General features: G+C 40.5%; 1 protein-coding gene across 1 annotated transcript in view; it reads right to left on the reverse strand.

Moving 5' to 3' along the window:
- RAPGEF5 (Rap guanine nucleotide exchange factor 5) overlaps window positions 1–25,183 on the reverse strand; it is a 234,171-nt gene that overhangs the window by 19,965 nt on the left and 189,023 nt on the right. Inside the window, exons 13-21 of the mRNA XM_068972629.1 lie at window positions 23,879–24,023; window positions 22,173–22,270; window positions 20,392–20,422; window positions 19,356–19,434; window positions 16,882–17,031; window positions 13,126–13,223; window positions 10,313–10,435; window positions 8,107–8,285; window positions 1,454–1,544 (exon numbers count right to left, since the gene is read on the reverse strand). Coding sequence (XP_068828730.1) covers window positions 1,454–1,544; window positions 8,107–8,285; window positions 10,313–10,435; window positions 13,126–13,223; window positions 16,882–17,031; window positions 19,356–19,434; window positions 20,392–20,422; window positions 22,173–22,270; window positions 23,879–24,023 — 994 coding nt within the window. The remainder of the gene's footprint in view (window positions 1–1,453; window positions 1,545–8,106; window positions 8,286–10,312; window positions 10,436–13,125; window positions 13,224–16,881; window positions 17,032–19,355; window positions 19,435–20,391; window positions 20,423–22,172; window positions 22,271–23,878; window positions 24,024–25,183) is intronic.

Below are 25,183 nucleotides of genomic sequence, written 5' to 3' on the forward strand. Positions count from 1 at the left end.
CAAAACAATGAGGTAAACCCCCTACAATAACTACACTTTTAAATATCAATTTGATAATTCTGAATATGGACTCAACAACACAGGTTATTCAACCTGTTTGGAAACTACTGTTACACACACCAACACATATGTATTAAGAAATGGATGACAAATGCGAAAAGATAAAATGCAGATACCTGCAACTATTCTTCTGAGCTGCATACCTTAGTCTTTTGGATATTCCACAAAAATGTCTCAGTTGCACGTCAAACTCAACGCATCTAGGGCCAAACTGATCTACTCAAGGGGCCAGCCATGGGCCAAATCTGACCCTGTGCTTTTGTAAATAAAGTTTTATTGCAGCATGGGCGTGCTCATCATTTACAAACTAACCAGGGCTTGCACTTCAATAGGAGACTTGAGTCATGCCAATGGAAACCACATGCCAAAAAAAAAATTCACTGTCTGGCCCTCTACCCCAAATGATTGCTGACCTCTCTTCTAGTTCCTCAAACCAACTTCTTTCCCTCTATTGCCTACTTAGGCCAGTGTGATCATTTTCCAGGCCTGGAAATGCTGACGTCATCAGCTCAAGTGGGCTTCCCCCTCCGAGAACCCAATGGTCTTGATCATACAACAGTGACAGGCAGAACCAGGATTTGGGAGACCTGGAACATATAACATTTTGGGCCCTCCTTTTTAGTAAAAAAAAAAAAAAAAAAAAGAATATAAAACTACTTTTGTAAATTTTTCAAAGATATCTGCCATCCACGTGAACATACTGCCAGGAGTACTGCAAATGAGAGGCCTGGTAGCTTAAATTCATAAGCATCTCAGCAAATCTGCCTCTGGACAAATGGAGCTTTTGAAAGGACCAACATGGAACTGTAACCATGCCATCACGGGAGAAAAGCAGAAAACTAATTCAAGTTAGGAAGCATTTTTCAATTTTTGTTCCTTTCATATATATTATAGAACCATTTTGAAGACCACTTGATCAAAATAGTTCCTAATACCTTTTAAATATAGCAGTGTGTACATGCCTATCTCAAACTCCCAAACTATGCCCCCGCTCCACACCCCCGCAACCAACCATAAGCTAAAATGGATAACCAATAATGTATAGCAAATAGAACTCTGCTCAACTGCGGCAGGCTGGATGGGAGGGGAGTTTGGGGGAGAATGGATACATGGATATGTATAACTGAGTCCCTTCACTGCTCACCTGAAACTATCACAGCATTGTCTGTTAATTAGCTGTACCCCAATACAATATAAAAAATTTAAGAGAAAAAACAGTTCCTAAGGACTTGAGACACTAATTTATAACATTTGTTTCTAGTGGTACTTCTCTCATTTAAACCATTTAAATCAATTTACTTTAAATAAGGACTTTTCGGTGGAACATTTCCCATTCAGTGTTATTTGTCCTCTCCCCTGCACTGCATCCCTCCCGTGGACCCCAAAGGCTCACCTCCCAGGTCTGAGACAGTCGGCTCACAGAAGCAGTGTTGAGACCCATCACGATAGCAAAGAAGGAGTTCAGGTTTCTCTGGGCTTTGCAGCTATGGATTAAAGAAAGCAGAAGGCATTGTTACCCAACATCCTTTTGCCAGATGAGCACAAAAGATAAAGCTGCCAGGACTCTCCTAGGCCACAGGGTTAAACCTCTAGGGTGGGGCTGAACTCTGCTCCTTGACCCATGTGCCCCTCAGAGAGGAATGGTATCTGCTGAACAAAAACAAATTCAAATACTTCCGCTCATCATTGCCTTTAGGAAGAGATCTGTGCTTTTTAAAAAAAATTAATTTATTTATTTGGAGGGCAATTACAACATTGCAATGGCCTCTGCCATACATCAACATGAAAGGGCCTTAGGCACACGTGGGTCCCCTCCCTCCTGAATCCCCCTCCCACGTCCCTCCTCACCCCATCCCTCAAGGCTGTCTCAGAGCATGGGCTTTGGGTGCCCTGTATCACACACCAAACTCCTACTGGCCGTCTATTCTATACAGTAAAGTATATGTTTCAGTGCTATTCTCTCAAATCATCTCACCCTCTCTTTCTTCCACTGTGTCCAAAAGTCTGTCCTTTATGTCTGTGTCTCCTTTGAAGCCCTGCACGTAGAAGCATCGGCACTCTCTTTCTAGATTTCATATATATGCATTAAAATACAATATGTCCTTCTCTTTCTGACTTACTTCACTCTGCATAATAAGCTCCAGGCTCATCCATCTCATCAGAACTGACTCAAATGTGGTCCTTTGTATAGCTGCATAATACTCCACGGTATATATGTACCACAACTTCCTTATCCATTCATCTGCTGATGGACACCTAGGTTGCTTCCATGGCCTAGATACTGTAACTAGTGCTGCAGTAAACCCAGGGTACAGGTATCTGTTTCAATTCTGGTTTCCTCAGGGTACATGTCCAGTAGTGGGGTTGCGGGATCATTTAGGGCTTCCCTCACAGCTCAGCTGGTGAAGAGTCTGCCTGCAGTGCCGGAAATGTGGGTTTCATTCCTGGGTTGGGAAGATCCCCTGGAGAAGGAAATGACAACCCACTCCAGTATTCTTGCCTGGAGAATCCTATGGACAGAGGAGCCTGGTGGGCTACAGTTTATGGGGTGGCAAGAGTCAGACAGGACTGAGTCACTAAGCATGCATGGTAGTTTTATTCTCAGTTTTTTAGGGAATTTCTATACTGTTATCCATAGTGGCTCTATCAGTTTGCATTCCCACCAACAGTGTAAGAGGGTTAGCCAAAGCGATCTTGAGAAAGAAGAATAGAACTGGAGAAATCAACCTTCCTGACTTCAGACTATACTATACAGCTACAGTCATCAAGAAGTATGGTACTGGCACAAAACCAAAGCTAGACCAATGGAATAAGATGTAAAGCCCAGAGATAAATCCACACACCTATGGGGACTTTATCTTTGACAAAGGGGGCAAGATATATATAATGGAGAAAAGACAGTGTCTTCAACAAGTGGTGCTGGGAAAATTGGTCAACTATGTGTAAAAGAATGAAATTAGAACACTTCCTAATGCCATATGCAAAAATAAACTGAAAGTGGATTAAAGACTTAAAACACCAGAGCAGAAACTATAAAACTCCTAGAGGAAAACATAGGCAAAACACTCTCTGACATAAATCATAGCAAGATCCTCTATGACTCACCTCCTAAAGAAATGGAAATAAATATAAAAATAAACAAATGGGCCCTAATTAAACTTCAAAGCTTTAGTATAATGAAGAAAACTGTAAGGTGAAAAGACAACCTTCAGAACGGGAGAAAATAACAGCAAACAAGGCAACTGACAAGGAATTAATTTCCAAAATATACAAGCAGCTCAATACCAGAAAACCAAACAACCCAATCAAAAGTGGACATAAGACCTAAAGAGACATTTCTCCAAAGATGTGTACTCTTGATACCCTCTGGACACTTCAAGATTCCTTCTTTTAAAAAATCTGTTTTGGATGCATTTACAATTTCAACTGAAAGCTCTAACATTCTTCTTTCTTTATAGATCCCAGACTCTCATTATAACAGCTCCTGGGGCCTCTTTAATCTGTATGTTGCTGTTCTTTTTTTGACAAGTCCCTCTTATCTCATACGTTTAAGCTCCCCTGCTATTACATTTAGACATTATTTTCTTTTCTCTCAACAAAATAGCTAGTATGTTATGCATATACTTATATATTTAAAGTATGGCATATATTATGTGGACACTGTCCCATATTTCTAATTTGAGGAAAAAAGGGATATGATGCAAAACAAGACCATGTCAAGCTCCAATCACTCTGGAAAGTTATCTGCTCTGTAGAATGTCAATCTTGCCCTTCAACTTAGTTGGGCAAAACTCCACTAATTTTCAAAGCCAGCTGAGGGGGTTTGATCCAGCAGAGGGAGGATGGGCTTCCCAGTCAGCCATCCCAAACACTCCTTAGTCTGGAATGAATTAGAAAAGAACTTCTCTGAGGCAAGTTTTTAAAATTAAAAAATTATCCTAATTAAATATGAGAGAAATATGAAAGTGCTTAAGCAGCAATAAAAAGTAGCTAAGAAATTAAAAGACGCTTGCTCCTTGGAAGAAAAGTTATGATCAACCTAGATAGTATATTCAAAAGCAGAGACATGACTTTGCTGACTAAGGTCCGTCTAGTCAAGGCTATGGTTTTTCCTGTGGTCATGTACGGATGTGAGAGTTGGACTGTGAAGAAGGCTGAGCGCCGAAGAATTGACGTGTTTGAACTGTGGTGTTGGAGAAGACTCTTGAGAGTCCCTTGGACTGCAAGGAGATCCAACCAGTCCATTCTGAAGGAGATCAGCCCTGGGATTTCTTTGGAAGGAATGATGCTAAAGCTGAAACTCCAGTACTTTGGCCACCTCATGTGAAGAATTGACTCATTGGAAAAGACTTTGATGCTGGGAGGGATTGGGGGCAGGAGAAGAAGGGGACGACCCAGGATGAGATGGCTGGATGGCATCACTGACTCGATGGACGTGAGTCTGAGTGAACTCCGGGAGATGGTGATGGACAGGGAGGCCTGGCGTGCTGCGTTTCATGGGGTCGCAAAGAGTCGGACATGACTGAGTGACTGAACTGAACTGAACTGAACGTGTACTGACTGAGCTGTCCTCAGATGTCATTTCTTCCATGACATCTCCACCAATGGCTCAGACGGAATTTGACAACAGTGTATATACAACTCTGTATCCTGCTTTTTCAGGTATACACTGTTATACATTATGGGTTCTTGACTTATCATTAACGGCTATAGAACACTTCATCAAAAACATATTTAAATAAAAATTTAAATTTATTCCCTTATTGTTGATATTTAAATTATTTTCAATTCAACACAATTCAATACAGAACACTACAATAAATATCTTTTGCAGATTTTTTTATACTTCAAGTCATTACATGATTGATCAAAGCAATCATGACTTTAAGATTCTTGAACATATTAATAACTTCTGTTTCCCAAAACTATACTGATTTCCAGTTGCACAGGTGTATGTACGGGAGCAGGGTTCTGGAGTTCAGGACCAGGAAACGATTTTGGGCTCTGAAGTGGTAATATACATAGCTGGCTATGCCCTGACTGGTCCCGCCTAAACCTGTCTGCTCCTGGAGCCAGTTTTATGCTGCGCCCAGGAGAGCTGCACCTGGGCAGCAAGGCAGTGGGGGTCACCCACTAGGAGCATTTTGGAAATTTCAGCCTCCTTGATAGGGGAAGCTGGGAAGGCACCACTGCCTATACACCTACTGTCCAAAGTAACTGGATGAACACAGCGCTGCAAGCCCCTCACTGCTGGGTCTGCAGTGGGCACGGTCTGTCCCTTTCATAGTCCTTCTGTCCAACTTTGGACTCTGCCTATAGTTTCCTGGTAGGCATGAGGACCTGATATTCAGTCTAACTGGCCCTTCACCTGGTTTCTGCCAGCGTTCTCCCAGGTGGAGCCTGCTTAGTATTATCCATGAATAAACAAACAGGACACTTTCCTGGCCTATGGTTTAAAAGTCTACCTGTTTCTAAGAGAAAAAGGAGCCTAAAGGTATCAATACTGCAACTCTGCTTTTCTTCTGCCCTTTCTTCCCTCATTCCACCCCTCCTGTCTCATCTCACCCTGGCAAGTTCATGCCAGCCAGGGCAGACTCGAGTCAGCTCCATCTCTTCATGTGAGGATGCTGGGCGCCTCTGCTGAGGGCCCTGTGGTGAGAACAGCCCCATCCCTGTGCCAGAAGCATCTCAACTGGATGCTCTCCCTTTCTCCCCCCTCCTCCCACTGTAGTGCATGATGGGAGCCCCAGTGGCTCTGTCATTTCCAACTAGACATTTTTATACTCTGTCCAATGCTCAAATGCGCAGTATACAGCAAAACTTTCAGACAGCATTTGTTGGAGTTGAAAAGAAGACCCTGGGGGCAAATCATTTTATTATTATTCACTATAAACAGTATACTATCTGCTTTTATATTCAAAAATCACTTAGCTACAAAAAAATCTTTAGATGTAATTCTCATCTTTTTATCTTTTATCTCCCCATAAACAATTTTCCTGGTTCAGATTTTTCAATCATACTTAAAAAAATCCACAAACAATAAATATCTGAATGTAAAAAGAAAAAAAATGAATACAGGGATGACTTACTTCTCTATAAGACAAATTGATACAGCACAAATATGGGTCACCAGTCCCATCTGGAGTCCTCTTTAGCCAAGGTTCATTCATTGCAAGGTAAGAACAGACTGACACTGAAACATTTCAGTTTAGCAAACACTCCTTTGTCTGAAGAAATAAAATCCACTCAATCCACAGAGGTGGGGGATGGGATTGGCAAGAAGGAAGGAAACATGAATATGCAAATAGGATGCCTTAGGCAGGGAAGACACTGCATGATCATGGAAATTAACTGTTTTCCCTGGGCTATCTGTACCAGTGTGATTATGAAGAATTTAACTTTATGTTTCTGTTGGAATTCTGTTCTGTGGGCCAGGAATAGAGGCTAGCACAGCAAATAATTCAAAAGCACGGGGCCATATGGAGAAGATGTGAATATACATACTTCATTTCCCTGAGGACAGCTATGATCTTACACTGGGAACTAAGCTATGAGGTATCATTTTACTCCTTGGGATATTAGTGTCCCATTTCACCAAGCAGTTGGCTTTTATAAGGATGTTCTGGACCACAAAAAGCCTCATCTTTAGGAAGTTCATAGGTATTATAGAAAATGTACTGACTGAATATAAAAAAAAAAAAGGAGCATTCATTATAAAAGTAGTCTAAGATTTAGGTATATAAAGAATCCTCGTGCCTTTCAATTCAGTCCAAACTCTTCAGCCTGAAATTCAATGTCTTTTTACAGTTTGGCCCCATCTTCCCTTTAAGCTTGGTCTCCCACAGCTTCCTCATAAATACCTTCCACTCAGGCCTAACTGGATGAGGTTCCTTCTCCTGGCCACATGCTCTCTGCCTCCCATCAGCTTCTCTGCTTCACTCTTGTGAGTTTGAACTCCATGGAGAGTGTACTCCTGAATTTTTACCTGGAATTCAAAATGCTACTTTCTTCCCAATGTTTTTCTAATCCTCCTGTCCCATTCCCTTAGCATAGAAGCTTCCCATCCTCTAAAGCCCCTGAAAGAACTTCATCTCATGGTAGGGCACCTTCGGGTTCTATTTTGCAATGAGCCATTGGAGTTATAGAAAGTATTCCCCTGCCCAGCAGATCGCAGAGTTCTCAAAGGCAGGTACTGGGTGTAGCTGCATTCTGATTCCCCCATAACACCCTGCACAGATGTGCAAACATAGAGTGATCAATACAGATTTCCTAAATATATTACACTGACATGGACCCAAAAACTGTCTGATATAAAAACTACTTTAAAAGACAAAGCAGAAAAAAAATGGAAAGATTGGAAGGTAGGAGGAACTGGGAAAGATCTGGACTCTTGTTGCCTATTTGTGTTGGAAAGCTGTCCCAAGAGTGGCCTCAGGACGTTAATCTGGTATTTTAACAGAAGCTCCCAGGAGGTTACTAAAATGTCATCCAACCAACTACTGAGTCACTGCTATTTACCAACTTCGGTACCAGGTACCCTAGGTCCAATGTTTGAGTAGAAATGGTCCCTGTCCTCTGGAAGCTAACATAGCCCAGCGAAGGAATTTCTATATACAAAAGTAAGTTTAATCAATGAAAGTTCATACTCTGGGTATCAAGGAGCCAGGAGCAGAACCTTGAAACACATCTGACTTTCAGCAGTTCTCACCCCTTCTCATCATCTCCCCCCATGTTCCTAACCTACTGTACCTCACCTGGCCACCGTGTAATTTAGCTGCACAATGGGGCACGTGTGCACTGCCTGCTTTTTCCTTCAGCACAGAGAGCTATGGTCTGGTATTGTGACATTTACTTTAAGATATAAATATTTCAAAGGTGAAGACAGAAATATTCAGAACAGACCTTTCCAATCATTTGGTCACTTAACCCACTATTACCCTTTTGTATCCCATCTCTTCACATCCAATCCCATCCCATTACAGCAAAAAAACAGATTCCCTCTCAGGGAGAGGAATAGAATTGCCTTTTTTACCACTAGACACTCACTGAGCAGCAATTTTGATGAATTTTTTCACCAGCTGCACTCGCTTGCCCAGTGGGCTGCAGAGCAGAATCTCCGTGGCCACCCAGAGCTGGACCTCATTGCATCTCTGGAGCAGCAGGCTCAGGTTCACTGTGTGCTCCCCGCTTCCTTGTCTGCTGAATGTGAAGTAGATCAGCTCTTGCTGAAAGACAACGCATTCATGCCAGCATTTACTGTTACAGCACAGGGTCAAGTTGATACAAAATACAATCCATTTTTTAAAATTCATTTTTAATTGGAGGATAATTGCTTTACGATGTTGTATTGTGTTTCTGCCGTACAACAGTGTGAATCAGCCGTAAGCAAACATATGTCCCCTCCCTCTTGAACCTCCCTCCCATCCCACCCCTCTAGGTGGTCACAGAGCACTGAGCTAAGCTTCCTGTGTCATGCAGCAACTTCCCATTAGCTAGCTGTTTTACACATGGTAATGTATGTTTCAATGCTACTCTCTTAACTCGCACCACCCCTCCTTCCCTCCCTGGGTCCACAAGTCTGTTCACTATATGTGTCTCTATTCCTGCCCTGCAGGTAGGTTTTTAAAAACTATTTCAGATAGCCACTGTCATAATATGTTAGATATAATAAATAACAATATATTAAATTCAAGACAATTCATGTTGACTTTCAGAAATGCCTCATGAAATGATGTTCACATAAAAGACTTACATAAATCTACTTTTTTAGAATGCAAAGATGATGCTTTTCATGAAAACCTAAGACACTCTTACATCACAGGCTGAATCCAATCCAAACTTCCCAAACTTGTTCTATAGGCAACTTCAAGCACAAATGACATCATTTGTTCAAATGTACATTAGACCCTCACAGGTAGATTCTCTAGACAAGGCTTTTCACATTTCAGGGTCAATCTGAATCACCTGGAGGTCTGTTAAAGCACAGACTGCCGTGCCCCACCCCCTCACATTTTCTGAGTCAGCAGGTCTGTGATCTGGCCAAAAATCTGCATTTCTACTAAATTCCTGGGTATACTGATGATGCTGGTCTGGGTACCCACTCTTTGAGAACCACTGAAATAAGACCCTGTCAAATCATAGAAAGAGAGTAAGATTAGAATAAGGTACAAAACTGACACTAACTAGTGACTAGACTGATCATATGTAAGCAATGGAAGAGATCTGTTTCTAACCAGAAAGCTGTGTATGTGTGTGTGTGTGTGTTTTACACGAGAAATTCACATCCTCCCACTGCATAAGCACATAAGCAGGGATACATCCCACTCTACCAACACTTCCAAAGTCACAAGTCATTTAGCTTGAATGAGTTCACTACTTGCTCAAATTTAGATCGTTATACTGGAATGTTTTCCGCGAGAAAATATGGGGACGTTTAAAAGATGTTCCAAAATGAAAGAGAACCTTGGGGGTCCCTTGATCAGGCATGAGTTCCTTCTTCAGCAGGAAAGGCCTTTTTGTAATGAAACATTTCACTTCCCCGCAAAGCAAATGCAACACAGTGTACCTCATTTTTCATCTACTGATTCCCGTGTGCCTTTCCACTGGCTACATTTATTTATCAATTGTCAGTAGCACTCTGCCCCTCATCCCATGTTTTATACACGCTTAAGCTGTCCTCAAGGGAGAGACTGATGGACATAAAAATTTGAAATATATCTCAAAATGTCCAAGAGAGTGCTTGAAGTCCTGCAGCATAGTCTAAATGTATAGAATGTTCTTAGGAAAGTCTGTGTGTGCATGTAGGAACAGATATAAATGTGATTTTTATATAAGTACTGTAAAGCCATGGAAAAATTAAAACGTCAGTATCAAAGGTATCAAACATAAAACACCTCTTCAATCCCATTCAACCTTCATACACACACACACACACACACACACACACACACACATATATGAATACATGTTTTCAAACATTAAAAATATAGCATATTTATACATTACACAAATATCTGATTGTATTAGGTGCAAATAAAGCATGATCATGTATTCTAATTTTCCTAGGTTTGGATCAGTCTTTCAATATATTTAAAGTCCCCAAGTATCTTTGTGGGCCATGGTATCCCAAAGCATAACTATATCAACCAGAAAATGGATCATCTTAAAACCTAATCACACATGAATACTCTTCAAGAAGAATTCCTAGTTAAAATGGCACTAGCATTTATTTGATCATTTCCCCTTTACTTACCTCGTGAATTGAATTGAAAAGGCTCCAATCAAAATTCATTAATTCCAGAGCAAGATCCCAAGTGTTCATTCCCAAAATCCTGATCGACCTTTGCTGTGATTCCTCATTTTCTGCAAATGGATTCTAAAGTGACAGACAGAAGCAAAAGAATCCTCAGTAAATTCCCAGATGTTTGGCACTGAATTGGCTGGCCACAGAAAGGCACTAGAGGCCCACATTAGAAAAATAATCTTGTCTGAGTGCACTTAATAGTTTCCCTGGTCTGTTCACCTTCAGTGAGTTACAGCCAATTCAGGAAACAGCCTCAGAAGCTGCAGAATGTGATCAATGATACTTCACTGAGTTGTCTCTCCCTCCCCACAGGCAAGCATGCACAAGCGTGCACACACACACACACACACACGCACCCACGCACAAATCTGATTATAAAACACTGCCCCAGCAGACAGCATAATGAAAGGAAAAGCCCTGAAGTCACTTTGGTTTCTGGTAAGAATTAATGTGCCAGCAGGGTTAGGATAAAAACAAACAAAAGAAATGTCACAGTGCACTTCAATAAAGACAGACACGGCTTTTACAGGAAATATGTTTAATGAGTCTCATCCCAGACATGCATTTACAAATTTTACTAAAATACCCATGGAAAGCAAAAAAAAAAAAAAAATTTAAACAGGAAATAAAAAATAAAAGTTAATTCATTTATACCCCATGGTGTATCATTATTTTAAATTATCAATTGCTTTCCCTAGACAAATGGGTATGAAGAGTTTGGTAATAACAATATTTCTTTAAAATCTGACATAAAATTATTAAATGCCACCACAATTTTAAATCTGCCATCACTGTTAAATTTATTTAAAATTATTTGGCATCTTTTCAAAACATGACATTTTTTAATTAAGGTAATAGATTTTCTCATTTGACTTGAACCGTTAATGATGTTAAAACAGTTAATGTCTTGGAGGAAAAATAAAAAAAGAGGACTTTTCAAAAATAAACGCCATGGAAGAGTAAAGGGAATATTTCAGAATCCAAATATTAGTCTTTATTTTTTTGAACTGCAAAATAAATTTTTAGCATTTTTGAATTTTTATATTTATGAAAAGGTTTCCTAATTGAAACCATGACAAAAGACCTCCACAAGCCATTCCACAGACTCGAGTCCCTTCAGAGTAGGTCTAGGTACAAACTGGCCCTGTACCTCCAGCATGGGCACAGGATGGGGCTCAGCAGGGGCGGGACGAATGATGTACGGGCAGACACTGAGGTGCTGAGGTGGGGAAAGCCCAGGTTTCTCAGGGCCCTGTCTGCCTAGATGGGGACCACGCAGATGTCAGGCTACACTGCAGACATTCACAGAGCCACAAGGTGGGAAGAAACACAGATCTCTGCTTAAGAATTGGGAGCTGTAAGGACATTGTCACTTGGCTTTTTATCCCTCCTGCTTTCTCCCTAAATGTGCCCTTACCCTGGCCCTGCTGTCTGGTTATTTCAAGGTAGTCCACCACCCTCTCCAGGAAACACTTTCTATTTCTCTATTCCAATCATTCAGGGCTACGATTCCTGCTTTCCAAGAAGACTGACCCATGCCCAAGCACAGGGGATATGAGTGGTTTCCCCTGCTAGCCTTCCCTTACAATGCTCTGTTTCAACGGAGATCTTTCGGCGCTGAAATTACCAGAACTACGATTCCAATGGGGAAATTTTAGGTGGGGGAAGCATTCACATGCAGGGTGGCATCTGGCTCAACTCACAGCACCTATTTATCCCACAAGACCTGCCCCAGGCCTGTCCTCTGTTATTCTGAGCCCTGGACTGCGGCAGCAGAGCTATGGGAACTCACATGTGAGGGAGTCACAGGAAACATCTGTGTGTGGCTGGGGGTGGAAGGGCGGGACAATGGAAGATGACTAGCGCCTCCATCACCAGAAACAGTAACCTGCATGTTAGCGCCTCCTCCTTTAAGAGGCGGGGGTGACTAATGTTATTATGGCAATTTGAGATCTTGTAGATAATTTTACATGAGATATTTTTATTATAAGCAGTGTTGGTTAACCTACATGGTATACAGACTCGTCCATTATATGCATAAAAGGAGCCTAGCTAGAAAGACCCATTCCTGTGATGACTGCATGGCACAGACCAGGACCCTGACTCGGGATGATATGATCATGATCTGGTAGAGCCCACTTTCTTTGGGTGATGGCTCTGAGGCCTGATTCTACCATCCAGAAAGCGACCACAAGACTGAGGTTTTTAGGAACAACAACAACAAATCATCTAGTTAAGTATAAAGGTTCTAAAACTTAAAACTGAAAATAACATACAGTGGGGGTTTCTCCATTTCTTCGTATGCTTACTCTTTAGTGGCATCTGATGTTGCCCGTTTACACAGGGAATGCTGACCACGTACCTTCTCTTCAAGGGAATGGCACGCTCAAAGGGCACCCAGGGGACAGAAGAACAGAACCTCTTTCCCTTTAAATGAACACAGGATGGATTCCTCAGCCTGACCTCCATATATCCACCAGGAGAAGAAATGGAATTAAGGTTCTGTTGGAGAAAGTGTCCCATCTCTCAAATCCCTTGTTCCAGAGAGGCTTAGAGAGAAACAGTGTGAAGGGTTTTCAGTTCCTAAAGACAGGCTTGCCTTTGATTAGCAAACGTACTGCTGTTTGACAAGTGTACTGTTGGCTACAGAAGGAAACAGGTTGATGTATTTTTCTAACGTTCATTTTAAAACACACAAATACATGTTCTCAGCCTGACATTTGTGCCCATGTGCTTCAAGCACAAGGCTAAAGGTAACTCACCAAAGTGTCAGCCAGGTCTTTCCGGTAGACATATATCCGACCAGAGGCATCAAGGGATTTGGAGATGGCCAAGTTGTTTGGCTGAAGCTCATGCTTTTCTTTATTTACAGAAAAGAATAATTAAAAACACAAGAAGAGCTAGTATGCGTTCACAGTACTGCTAAAGAGCGAAATCTGCCAAAGAAAAATACTTAAAAGTAAATGGGACGTGAAGTAGATGTGATTCAGTTCTGCATATGCTATACAATGACACCAGATAATCAAAGCTCATTATCCACGAAGAGGTGCCCTCTTAGGATTCATTCTTATATTTAGTCATTTTTTACACAGAACAGCTTGGGGAAGAAGGTAAAACTCACTCTTCACTTCATATCTCTAAAGTAACCATATGAAGACTTCCCTGATGGCCTAGTGGTTGAGACTCTGTGCTTCCACTGCAGGGGGCATTACAGGGATTCAACCCCTGGTTGGGGAACTAAGATCACACATGCCATGAGGCAGGGCAAAAAAAAAAAAAAAAAAAAACAGAAAAAAAAGAAAGTAACCATACAACAATAATACTGGTAACAGCTGGGTATATCTCTGTCCTCATATTTACACAAATACATATGTGCACACATGTACATATAGTCACAGCTATTCATATGTATACATTAATAATCATAGATACATATATATTTGTAATAATTCCTTATGTGGTTTTATATTCTGATTTTATTGTAAGTACTTATCCTCTTGTCAAAATTATTTATATATGCCATGTGTAATTGGTTATATAACAGTCTATTATACCATCATTTAATCTTTCCTCTATTGTTGAACATTTAATGGTTTTCAATTTTTTTTGTCATATAAATTAGACAGCAAGATATGTGCTAAATACCAGCAAGGGGCCTGACATATAACAGGGATTTGATAAATGGGATCTATTATTACAGCAGCCATAATATATATTGCTGAAGCCAACATCCTTCTGCATAAATCTTTGGCTCCTTATAGATGATTTTTCTTAAGACAGATTCTCAGCAGTAGAATTACTAGGTCAAAGGGAATGAACATCTGTAAAGGTTTTGATACAAGCTGCAAACTGCTTTCCAATTCTTATGTCTACCAATACTCATCATTACTTTGAATAAGTTTATTGATTTGCTAAAATCAAAAATAGATTATTGGTATATTTTATATTTCTTGGCAACTAGTAAAGTGAATATCTTTCATCTATTCTTTCTTCTATTTTATTTACCTATTGTTCCTACCCTTTGGCCATTTTTCTACCATAGCTGGACTCATAACACAATATGCTTCTCAAAGAAAAATGTCTTCCTCTCACCTGCAAAACACAGAGGGGAACTGACCAAAGTGATATTCAAGTTTATTCCACTGTAACACAATCAGTGTCCCCTAAGGCAGCCCTTTATTTATCCAGCATGGCTGGAAAACCAATACATCACATCTCTTTTTCTAGATAACATAATCAGTTCAAATGCCAGATTTTGTTTTGAACATTTCCGCTTGATATGGAGGACAAAAATGATACTCAAATACATTCTTTACCGCCCAGCACTGCAAAGATCAGTAGTTCTGTCATGTCAGGCTGTTGACATCTGCTGTAAATGGTCCCACATGGCTGGGCTCTGACATTCTTCTCTATCTTCCCTCCTTGTTTAAGCTACAGCTTCTTGCAACCCTCTGTATATTCATAAATACCTTAGATATGAATTTATAGGAGCCATTCTGCATTTGCTATGAAATAAAATGGCATGGTTTTCTGACAGCCATTTTTCCATTTGCTAAGAATTATTTTTCTTACTGTCAAGTTTGTCACTATGCCATAAACAATGACAAGTGATAGAATTTTAAGCTCTGAGTAACTGGTAGGTTTCTGTTACTACATACATATACTTCCCCTGGGCCCAAAACAGCTGGAAGCCTACTGAAAGCTATGGGAACAACAGTATTAGTCCTTTCAGAGAAACCATCAACATGGCCAACATGTATTTTCTTTTGAGAATGAGAAAATAACAGTAGATCTCATTGTCATTTCATTTTGACACAAGATTGAAAACATTATTTATTAAAAATTATGTAACTAGAGCAAGGAATACATTAGGTTCTGTGGGCTTTTTTTTTTCCTTCATAAGAACATTATTGTTTGGGGGATATGAAACTGCAGGCAGAAAGGTTCTTAACAGACAAAACTACTAATTGATGAAAAATGATGGCATATTTCCAAACCTGTGAGGTAATTCAAGAGATAAGCTCATATTGCTAGTGATGATTAGCTATGAGTATATGCACATCAGAACTGCAGATGAATCTAATTTAATAAAGTGTAAAAATGGTATTTCACAGCCATCACAGATAGTGGGTAAAATGAGCCATTCATTAATTCCCAGATGCATGTGTGGCCCTGGGCCGACACTGGGTCAGCTGCCAAAGGGGGTGGGCCTCCACTGTGCCACCAGGCCCTCTCAGGGTCCTTCTTTCTCCAGCACCTTTTGTCTGCATGGGGACCCAATAATTACTTTCTGTAACAGTACTGCCTTGAGAGGTAAATGCTCATTTAATGAAGCTTACTATTGTCTGGAATCATTTAATCTTTTTGGTCACTTAAAATTAATATACAAATATCGTATTTTATCAGACATTCAACTACTCTCTGAACTCCCTTAAAATTCATGTAAGTCCATATGTTTCTGAAACATTTGCTCTTTTCCTGTAGAGAGTGTTTTGCTAGGAGGCCTGACGCCCAGGGAGAGGAAGGAAAGAAGCACTGGGACTGGGGAGATGGGCTGTATTTGTTTGACTATGTAAACGATTAGCTTGTAGGGCCATTTTATCTGCCTCTGAGTAACAAAGCGGAAGAGACCATGTTCCCTCATATAATGCTTTAACATCAAGTACATTCTGATCTTCTCCTGACTCTAGAGTGATAACAAAAGGTAAACAGAAATGCCCTTTATCTGCTCCCCCTCCCCCCACACATCATCTCTGGTTGATTAGTTTACACTGTCCTCCCATTTTTCAACTACTGAGCCTCAGTCACTTTCTTTGTGTTTTTTTTTAGGGTTAATGAGATATTAAATAAAGATCGTAAGGCAAAAATGGGAGGCCAGTGACACAGAGAACTGACAGGCTCCAGTGGAAGCGTAGGGTTTCTGTTCAGGTCACAAGATCAATAGGGTCAGCTTGTAATCTGTGTGATCTTATTCAAAACACACAATAAACCATTCTCAGAGGATAAATAAGGCCCAACAGAAGACTATAACCAGAGCTCACTCCCCATGTCTACGTGAAAGAACACTGCCCGTGCGCTTTCGGCTTAATGTACAGTGTTTGTTTCCTTCAATAGGGAGTCTTTAAGTATTAACTTGTCAGCCGGTAAAATGACTAGTTCAAGGCTGTCTTTTCTTTTTGCTTCCGAAAGTAATTTCATCCTTTAGCAATTTCCCAAGTTAATTTAAACATGAAAACAGAAGGCTTATCTAGAGTACAAACTATGTAAAGCTTTATAATACATTTCAAAACACTGGCATGCCTCTCTGTTTGGTTCTTGGGGAGGAAATTCAGTATCCAATGGTACCCAACTGTTGTCATGGAAACACCTCTGGTAGGCAGCTTCTCATTGTTAGGGTGATCAACCAGCTGCGGACCCAGAAGGGACGCACTGCACGTTTGTTCCATAAAATGTCAACTCTCTCCCTTTGGAGGCAAGCCAGTGAATGATTAAACATTCAAAGACAGAATATAACTTACCCCCAGAGAAAGTGACGGCTACCAGAGCCAGATCCTCTTCTGCATGTTGGATTTTTTCTGCTACAACCCTCAGGATCTCTTGGGCTGTACTGGAAACAGTGGCCTTCACGCTGACATAGGAGTGCTCCGTTATGTACACGTGGCAAAAAACTACATGAGGTGAAAGAATTGTGAGTAAACAGAGAACTGTGGCCACAAGGTACAGACCTTTCCAAATCAAGGCACCCACCACACTATGCTCTTTAGTACAGGACAGACACAGCTAGATTTACACGTGCACATGGGCGCCCGAGGGCATGAGAACGGAGCCCTGTGCTTACACACACATGAGATGGAGGCATTATAAAGCAGGTGGGCAAGCCGCAGTAGTCCTTGGGCGTCCCAGAGCGTAATGAGAGACCAGTGTCACGCCAAAGCTCGTTGTATGTTCCTGGTAGCAGGCAGCCCACCCACAACACAGTGCAGTCTGTGCAACACGGACTGGACTTCACAGACCCTTCCATGAGGGTTACCGAGATCTCCCAAAGCAGCCTACAAAAATGTCTAACTCAGACATTTTCACTTTACACTTCTCTCAACAGCCAGTGGCTCAGTAAAGACCACCACGCTTTGTTATTTGAATTCACATAAGCTGGCGTGCTGCAGTCCATGGGGTTGCAGATGGGACATGACTGAGCAACTGAACTGAACTGAACTGAAGCTTTATCTAAAAAATCTGTCGCTTGCTATGGTTTTTGGCTTCAAGCCTTCTTGATCTTTTAAGAAAGAATCTCCGCCCCCTGCCTATATCAAGGTGGTAGTGAGCTTAATTTTCAAATGGAGGTCACATTTCCAGCCTTTTTAATTTCCTTTTTCTTGTCTGTGGTACTACTCATTATTACAAGGGCATTATCACTATCATGGTGAACAGGCCCAGGAAAAATATTCCTTTATGATTTGACAGCAGAAGCTGCCTTTATAGCGATGGAAATAACTGACATGTTATTTGCCTCTTATGTGAGCCATTGTGAATGTATAAAACACTAGCTTCTTTAGAAAAGACAGGACAATAATATACTTAACTATTCTTCTTTTCTAGATTGAAGAAAAGAAGTAGAGTGTAGCTCCTACAGAAGTTTCCTATGCAATTTAAATGGCACCACAAAAATAAATGCCAATGAAGCAAAAGACAAACTATGGGTTTACTTGTATAAACCTCAAAGCAAACACACTTTGACAGAGGCACTGACAATATTTTGTTTCAGGTTTGGTAGGGTGTGTCATTAAAACTCTAGAATCCAACAAACAGCTGTTTTATGTGTTGTCAACAGACTTGTGAGAGAGGAAAAAGGCTTTTTTCCTTCCATAGAAAGATGGAGTTTTGAAGCAAGGCAAAGATGCAGTCTACAAAATGCTAAATGTGAGGAAACTTTACATTGGGCTTAGAAAAATGATGAACAAAAACAGTCTGAGGCACCTTGAAATAACCCTCTGAAACTCGGCATGGAAAATTCAACAGCTAATTGTAAGACAAATGGGAAAGGAAGCTTAGCAACTGAGAGAGGAGGAGGTGAGGTTTTCTGTGCCTCCACTTGGTACAGATGATGTGACCCAACAAGCGCCCTCATGAGCAGCTTGTTATACACAAAGGATGGAACGGAAGAGGAATCTGTGACATTTGGGTGCTCAAGGGTTCAAGAAGTTGAGCAAATATTCAATATCTATACTTAGAATTTTGGCACTGTTGGGGCAGGTGAGTTTTAAAGTCTCCAGTCCTAATAGCATGAGCATCTGAATGGCTATTTCCCAGCTCTGCACTTGACTCAACCTTTACCCTAACAGGAGGAAACCATTTCCTGTTCTGCTATACAGCAGTAAAGCAGAGAAGCACGTCAGCACCGTCAGTGTGCTGCAAAGGTGCTTCCCCTGCCCTGACCTAGGGGCCCTCTTCGCATGGCGGGGGCGGGGGGCAGGGGGTGGGATGTCACGAGCCCTTTTGGCATGAACACTGAGGACACCCTGCATGTGTGGCACTGCCCGGCATGGCCTTGCCTAGGAGGGGTTTCACATCCTTCCTTTCATTATTCCTGGCAAGATTTTCTCCTCTAAATCTCCAGGACTGACTCAGTCCAAGCCCTGAACAGTGCTTTCAGCGGACTTTCCAGTGAGTCACGGCCAACAGACCGACAACAGGGGAGAAGGCAGCTAAGGGTGCCTTTCCAGTCCTCTGCACCGCTCCCCAAGAACGCAGTGGACTCTGCGTAGTCTCCTTCCCTTACTTCCCGAAGCAAAGGTGTCCTGGCTCCGGGGACAGTATTCAGTGATGAAACTGTACCACGGCAAGAGAAGAAAAACTTTCCTTGTGGATGCTAATGTGCTTGTGGTGGGGGGGGTGTGGCAGCTGGAAACAGCTACCGGCAGGCGGAGGTGTTAAAGTTGCGTTGTTGTGTTAAAGTCCTCCACCTGCCCCCAACCCCTGTTCAAATCATACTCACTTTCCTCACTTTCTGTCACAGTTCCTCTGTGCTGCAGCCAGTTCTCCTTCAGACTGAATTGGTGGAAAAGGGCTTTATTCTGCAAGAAGGGAGAACAAGAACAATGAACAAATGTATTGCTGCCCTTTGGAAAACCACAGCTGTTTGCAACATGTTCCAAAAGAGTGTGCCAATTTTTTTGAATATGAAATCCATCCGTCTAATCTTAGAGGAATAAACTGGGAGTTGCCTCAATTAATACAAGTGGAGGTGAAGAGTCTGAGCAACAGGATAGACCTTGGCTAAGGTCAGTGGCAGGGACAAAGCCCAAAATTGATTCTTTACAACATGCTGGAGAATACAGGTGTGATTTTTAACCTCTGGCCACTACAAAAGTCCACAGCTGCTTCTCCTGAGAAAGATATGGTTTCCCCACCCCAACCTCAACCTTACATTTGGATAAGGCCACTCCGACATAGTGTCATACTTCTGCTGTAGAGCAGTGACTTGCTTAGGGGAAACAGGTACATAATTCATTATGATTATCCATCACCTGACATATCGGCTCCTACAAAACTTGTGCCTGACATGTTATTTTGCATTTCCCCCTGATGCTGAACAGGAAACACATTTATCCCGGCTATGATCTCTCTCTCTTGGTTGGGTTGAAGAGTGCAAACCTTTTTTCTTACAAGACTTTCTTACTCTTGTAGGCAAAAACGTCTTGCATAGATGACTTTCTATTTTTGCATCAACGATCAACAATCAAGTTTATGTCATTCAGGGGACACTGGGAAAACTCCAAGGTTACAAACTACACCACCAAAAATGCAGAAGTGTCATAAAGTCAAGGGCACCTGGCTGAAACTGGATCCAAGCCAGCGCAGGGGAAGCTAAGTGAGGCAGGAGCAGGGAGGCGAGCTGAAGCCCCCAGCTCCTTGCCTGAGCCCACCTGGGCGGGGGCAGCACTCATGTTGATTATGAAGAAATGCCAAGAGGGGCAAGGCAAGGTCCCTAACTCACATCACCCAGTTTCAGAGAGAAGGGTCTGCCTCACCTTCCTTTGCGGTGAGTATTCATCTACAGTGCTGAAAGGGAAACAACAAGAGGTCAGTCTTTGTCTCAAACCCAGGAAGACGTAGCCACTGTCAACAGACACTACTTTTCAGGCACGGTGCGGAGACTTCCGCGTTTCAAAACGGTAAAATGCACAGTATTCATTCATTTACTATGTAAAACACACTTGATGTTAGGATTTCAAGTGAACCAGGAAGAAAAGAAGCTGTTTATTCAATAGGCATACTTTGCTTTCTACTCACAGAAAGTGAGCATTGGGGAAATAACTGGATTTACTCAGTGCACAGAAATTCTAAGTTTATTCACATTTCACTAAATCTTAGGTGAAATTACTGTTCTTCAGACAGCTAAATAAGCTAGCTAAGGCTGCTCTTTTCCAGGATGTTTCAACGTGTGGTAGGACTTGTGGGGCCTTCAGCAGGTCCCCAGCTCAAATTGTATTCCAGCATCTAGAAGATATTTCATTATCTCATACCAAAGAGGCAGGAATCATGACTTAGATCATGTTCTTACTTATATCTATTACTTCCCATTTTTATGTAAGTTTTCAAGTGGAATGTATTAAATTACATTAATGCAGTTAATGTATTTAAATTTGTATTAAACCAGAATTAAATTTTCCCAATTGTAAGACCTGCCTTACAGCATTGATCTGTTTCCAAGTAGGGTATTACTTTGATGTAAATGTTTCTTTCTTTTTCATTTTTGCTTCATTTGCTTGTTCATATTTTCATATTAGTCTTAGGCGATAGAAATTTTTTACAGTGTAGAATGTGATGATAAAAGAAGACCACCAAAATTCATCACATTCATTATTAACAACCTGTAGCTCATTTCTGAACTTCTAAATGTGTGATTTTCATGACTGGGACAAAGGTTTACACACGATTTGTTTACACCCTAAAATTATTTATACAGCCTTCACTGCACAGGATCTTCCTTTACTAAATGCAAGTCAGGCTTGACGTCTCTGACAGTGTGAAAGGCTTGAATTAACATTTTCTATGAGAAGCACCATTTGTGACTGCTGAAATCTTAATATAAGTTTGTCACAACTTGACAACAGATGTGTTTTATGGTTAAAAAGTAGAAACTACATTGCAAATCAGAGAACAATATTTCCCCTCAGATTACCTTTGCAGGTATATCTGAAAACTGAATAATGACTCAATGTTTTCATTTACCAAAATTATGAAGAAGAGTTGGTGGTAAATCAGAGTAAAATCAGCTATTAGCAATTTGAAAGACTAATGATAGACACCTCAGTGATACCTGGACATGACAAAAGTCAGAGTAAGTACTTCCCTTCAATTTTTCTAAATTGATAAAGAAACCTCAGGGAATCCATAAAATGAACTTTAAACATGTGCCATGGTTTGCTGGGACTTGTTTATAAAACATTTTTTCCTATCCTATTAGAGATAGCTATGAACTCTGAAATGACAAGTTAAATATTTACACTTATAAAAATAAATAATAATTCATTAAATAATTGTTCTTATGCACCCAGACTATCATGGCTCAACTGGTTCCTATCATATTGAACAGGATTTTTAAAAAAATAGTCAATAAGCTTGATTTAGTGTTCACTCATCTTGAGACATAAAAACAAAATAGATATTTACTACTAGGAAACCTAATGAATCAAGATAAATCCCAGATCTGAAATGTTCAAAAGGATCTTTCTGAGACACCTCCAATTCTGTCATACGTGTTGCTGCTTTCTCTTACTATATGTGATGAGGAAAATGAAATACTTACTGACGACGGTGCATTCCAAGTATCTTCTGAAATTCTTTCAGCTCTTTTTCAAGGATTGGGTATTCATAGACATCATCCAGCACATTCCTGTATATGGTCTGGGGTGGGGTGGGGGTGGGGGGCAGAAAATGGCAGGTGAATTGGTCTGGTGTCTATTTTGTAAGGATTAAGACTCAAACAGTGGGTAACCTGATCAGAGAGATAAGTGGAATCCAGAACAATGCAAGGCGTTAAACCAGGCACCAAAGAGCTCCTGAGTGGGGGTTCCACCTTAGAGTCCCTTGCTCAACTGTGTGGCTCTCCCAGGCCACAAAACTCTTAGGGGCTATGGGTAGGTAGGAGCTACTCAAAATTCCCAGGCCTGTTCTACAATATATTTTTAGAAATAAAAGCCACATAATCATTTGGGTTAGAGAAGGCAATGGCACCCCACTCCAGTACTCTTGCCTGGAAAAATCCCATGGATGGAGGAGCCTGGGGGGCTGCAGTCCATGGGGTCGCTAAGAGTCGAACATGACTGAGTGACTTCACTTTCACTTTTCATTTTCATGCATTGGAGAAGGAAATGGCAACCCACTCCAGTGTTGTTGCCTGGAGAATCCCAGGGATGGGGGAGCCTCGTGGGCTGCAATCTATGGGGTCGCACAGAGTTGGACATGACTGAAGTGACTTAGCAGCAATCATTTGGGAAGGAAAAAGAAATCTGTTGAATTAAACTAACCAGTTGTTTTGAAAATAACAATAGTTTAGTCAGAGACTTGGTTTAAACCAGTTTTTAACTGGATGTCTAAAGATATTTTAATTTTGAAATCAAAATGACTTCTTTCATGAAGACAAAGTCAGTTTAGACACTTGCCTCTTCTGAAATAGAACTCTTCCCCGCACGGATTCCACTGCACCCCTTATCTGAATTGACCTGCACAGCTAACATGCTTTTGGTGGCTAAAAGAGTCCAGCTGTCTACAAACTGTCTCCAGAGAATCATCTGTGTTGAAAAGACACTGCAGCCTACTCATGATTAGAAACACGTATCAGCTTACCTAATTTAAAATGTAAATCTAGGTTTAGCATCAATTTTATAAGTTATGATTGTTTTAAATGTCTCAAAATACACCAGGTCCTGAAAAAGTTTCATAATGTATACATTGTCAATATATATGTTCTTATACGATAAAAATGATGTTTTATCCCACCATTGTAGATATGGGACTGGTTAGTTTAAACCTATAATACATCTCAACATATTAGGCAGTATCAAATTTTAAAGTATGTTTTATTTAACCTCCCTTAATTATTTCATTTGCAATCAAAATTCTCATGACATGTAAAATAAATAACCTTAAATGAGTGACTTTAAAACTTGCCTTCTACATTTATTCACATAGAATTATTTAAAGTTAAAAATTTCTAACTATGTAAATAATATTTGGCTTCAGAAGTCAAAACTTCAATATTACAAACAAGTTAGAGGACTGTAACATACAAATGAGATTACTGAAACGCACAACTGAAAATAAAATCAGTCATTCAGCATCAAAGGGTAACTGAATAACTGGAAGTTTTACATTACCTTTATTTTTATTTATTTATTTTTTTAAGATGGAAATATGACTTTATTTTTTTTTTAATTTTAAAATCTTTAATTCTTACATGTGTTCCCAAACATGAACCCCCCTCCCACCTCCCTCCCCATAACATTACATTACCTTTAAAAACATTTTTGAATGTTCATCTTCATGTAACCAGTCTTTGTACAGAGCAATCCACTGGGAAACAAGATGCAAGACCTTTCGTTTCCGACAAGGAACATCTGAATTTTCTTCTTTGCCTTGATACTTCTTAGCAGAATAGGTGCAAATAGTTAAGAAAGAATACTGCATTGTTGCAAGTAAAAATATGAAGAGATCCATTTATTGTTTTCACAAAATATGTTAAAGCACGTTTTTGAAAAAAATCTACAAGTATCTGTATACGTAGGAAGAAAAGAACATGTGTAGGGAAAGTAACAGGTGTGCACTGGAAAAAGCAAAAGGGAACCCAGAAAAGTGATTTACATACACTTGGTGGCAGGCCATGAGGATAAGGACTGGATGGTCAAACTGACAAATGTATCACACAGTTCCACAAGCAGTGCGGGTTAATGCCACTTTGAAGAGATACCAGATGGGCCATTAATCACAAGGGTGGCTTCAAGAGATCTGGCCTCACTACATAGGTGGACACTGTTTCCATCAAGATGACATCAGAAGTAGGCCACGTACACTTTGATCCTCAGAAATTTACATTCTAAAGTAGTGCCAAATGAGCATAGATTTCTGGAGCATAATTTGTGGTGTGATTCAACTGTCCACCCCCAGGAATTTACATGGAAAAAAAAAAGAAATGGATAAGTGTACAAATGTAAGTAAAAAGGGCTGCTAATTTAATTTTCCCTGAGATAAAAAAATGTTAAATAGGTGTAACTTAAAGGCTTCAACCACTGAAAACAGTTAAATAAATTACTGCATATCCATTTAAAGGACTCTTTTGTAGCCATAAGGCTGATGGTCCAGCACTCTATTTGCTGACACAGGGCATCCACAATATACTGTTAATTAGGAAAGCAAGTAAGAAAAGAGTATGTGAGGATCATCCATTTCTATTAACTATGTTTATTTACATGGTCATTGCCTGGAAAGATATATACTGATAGTTAACAGTGGCTTCTTAAAGTAATGAGATTTCAGAGAACATGAATTATTTTTATTATACTTACAAGCATTCCCCCATTTGTATACAATGACAATGTGTTAACTATGCTGTTAAAATTAAATAAAAATAACAACCTCAAAGGCAACATGCTTAAAACCTTAGGAATAAGACAGAAGCCTGGCACTTCCCAAAACAACCTAGTGTTTTTGCCTCCCAAATGATCGTTTCTGAGTATCTAGGACGCATTAAAAAATTAACTAGAAATAGAAAATGCTATGACACCAAAGACAGGTAGGCTTTAGGGTTACTGGACAGGATTC

The sequence above is a fragment of the Capricornis sumatraensis genome, chromosome 5 (genome assembly GCF_032405125.1).
Source record: "Capricornis sumatraensis isolate serow.1 chromosome 5, serow.2, whole genome shotgun sequence".
Taxonomy (NCBI): Eukaryota; Metazoa; Chordata; class Mammalia; order Artiodactyla; family Bovidae; genus Capricornis; species Capricornis sumatraensis.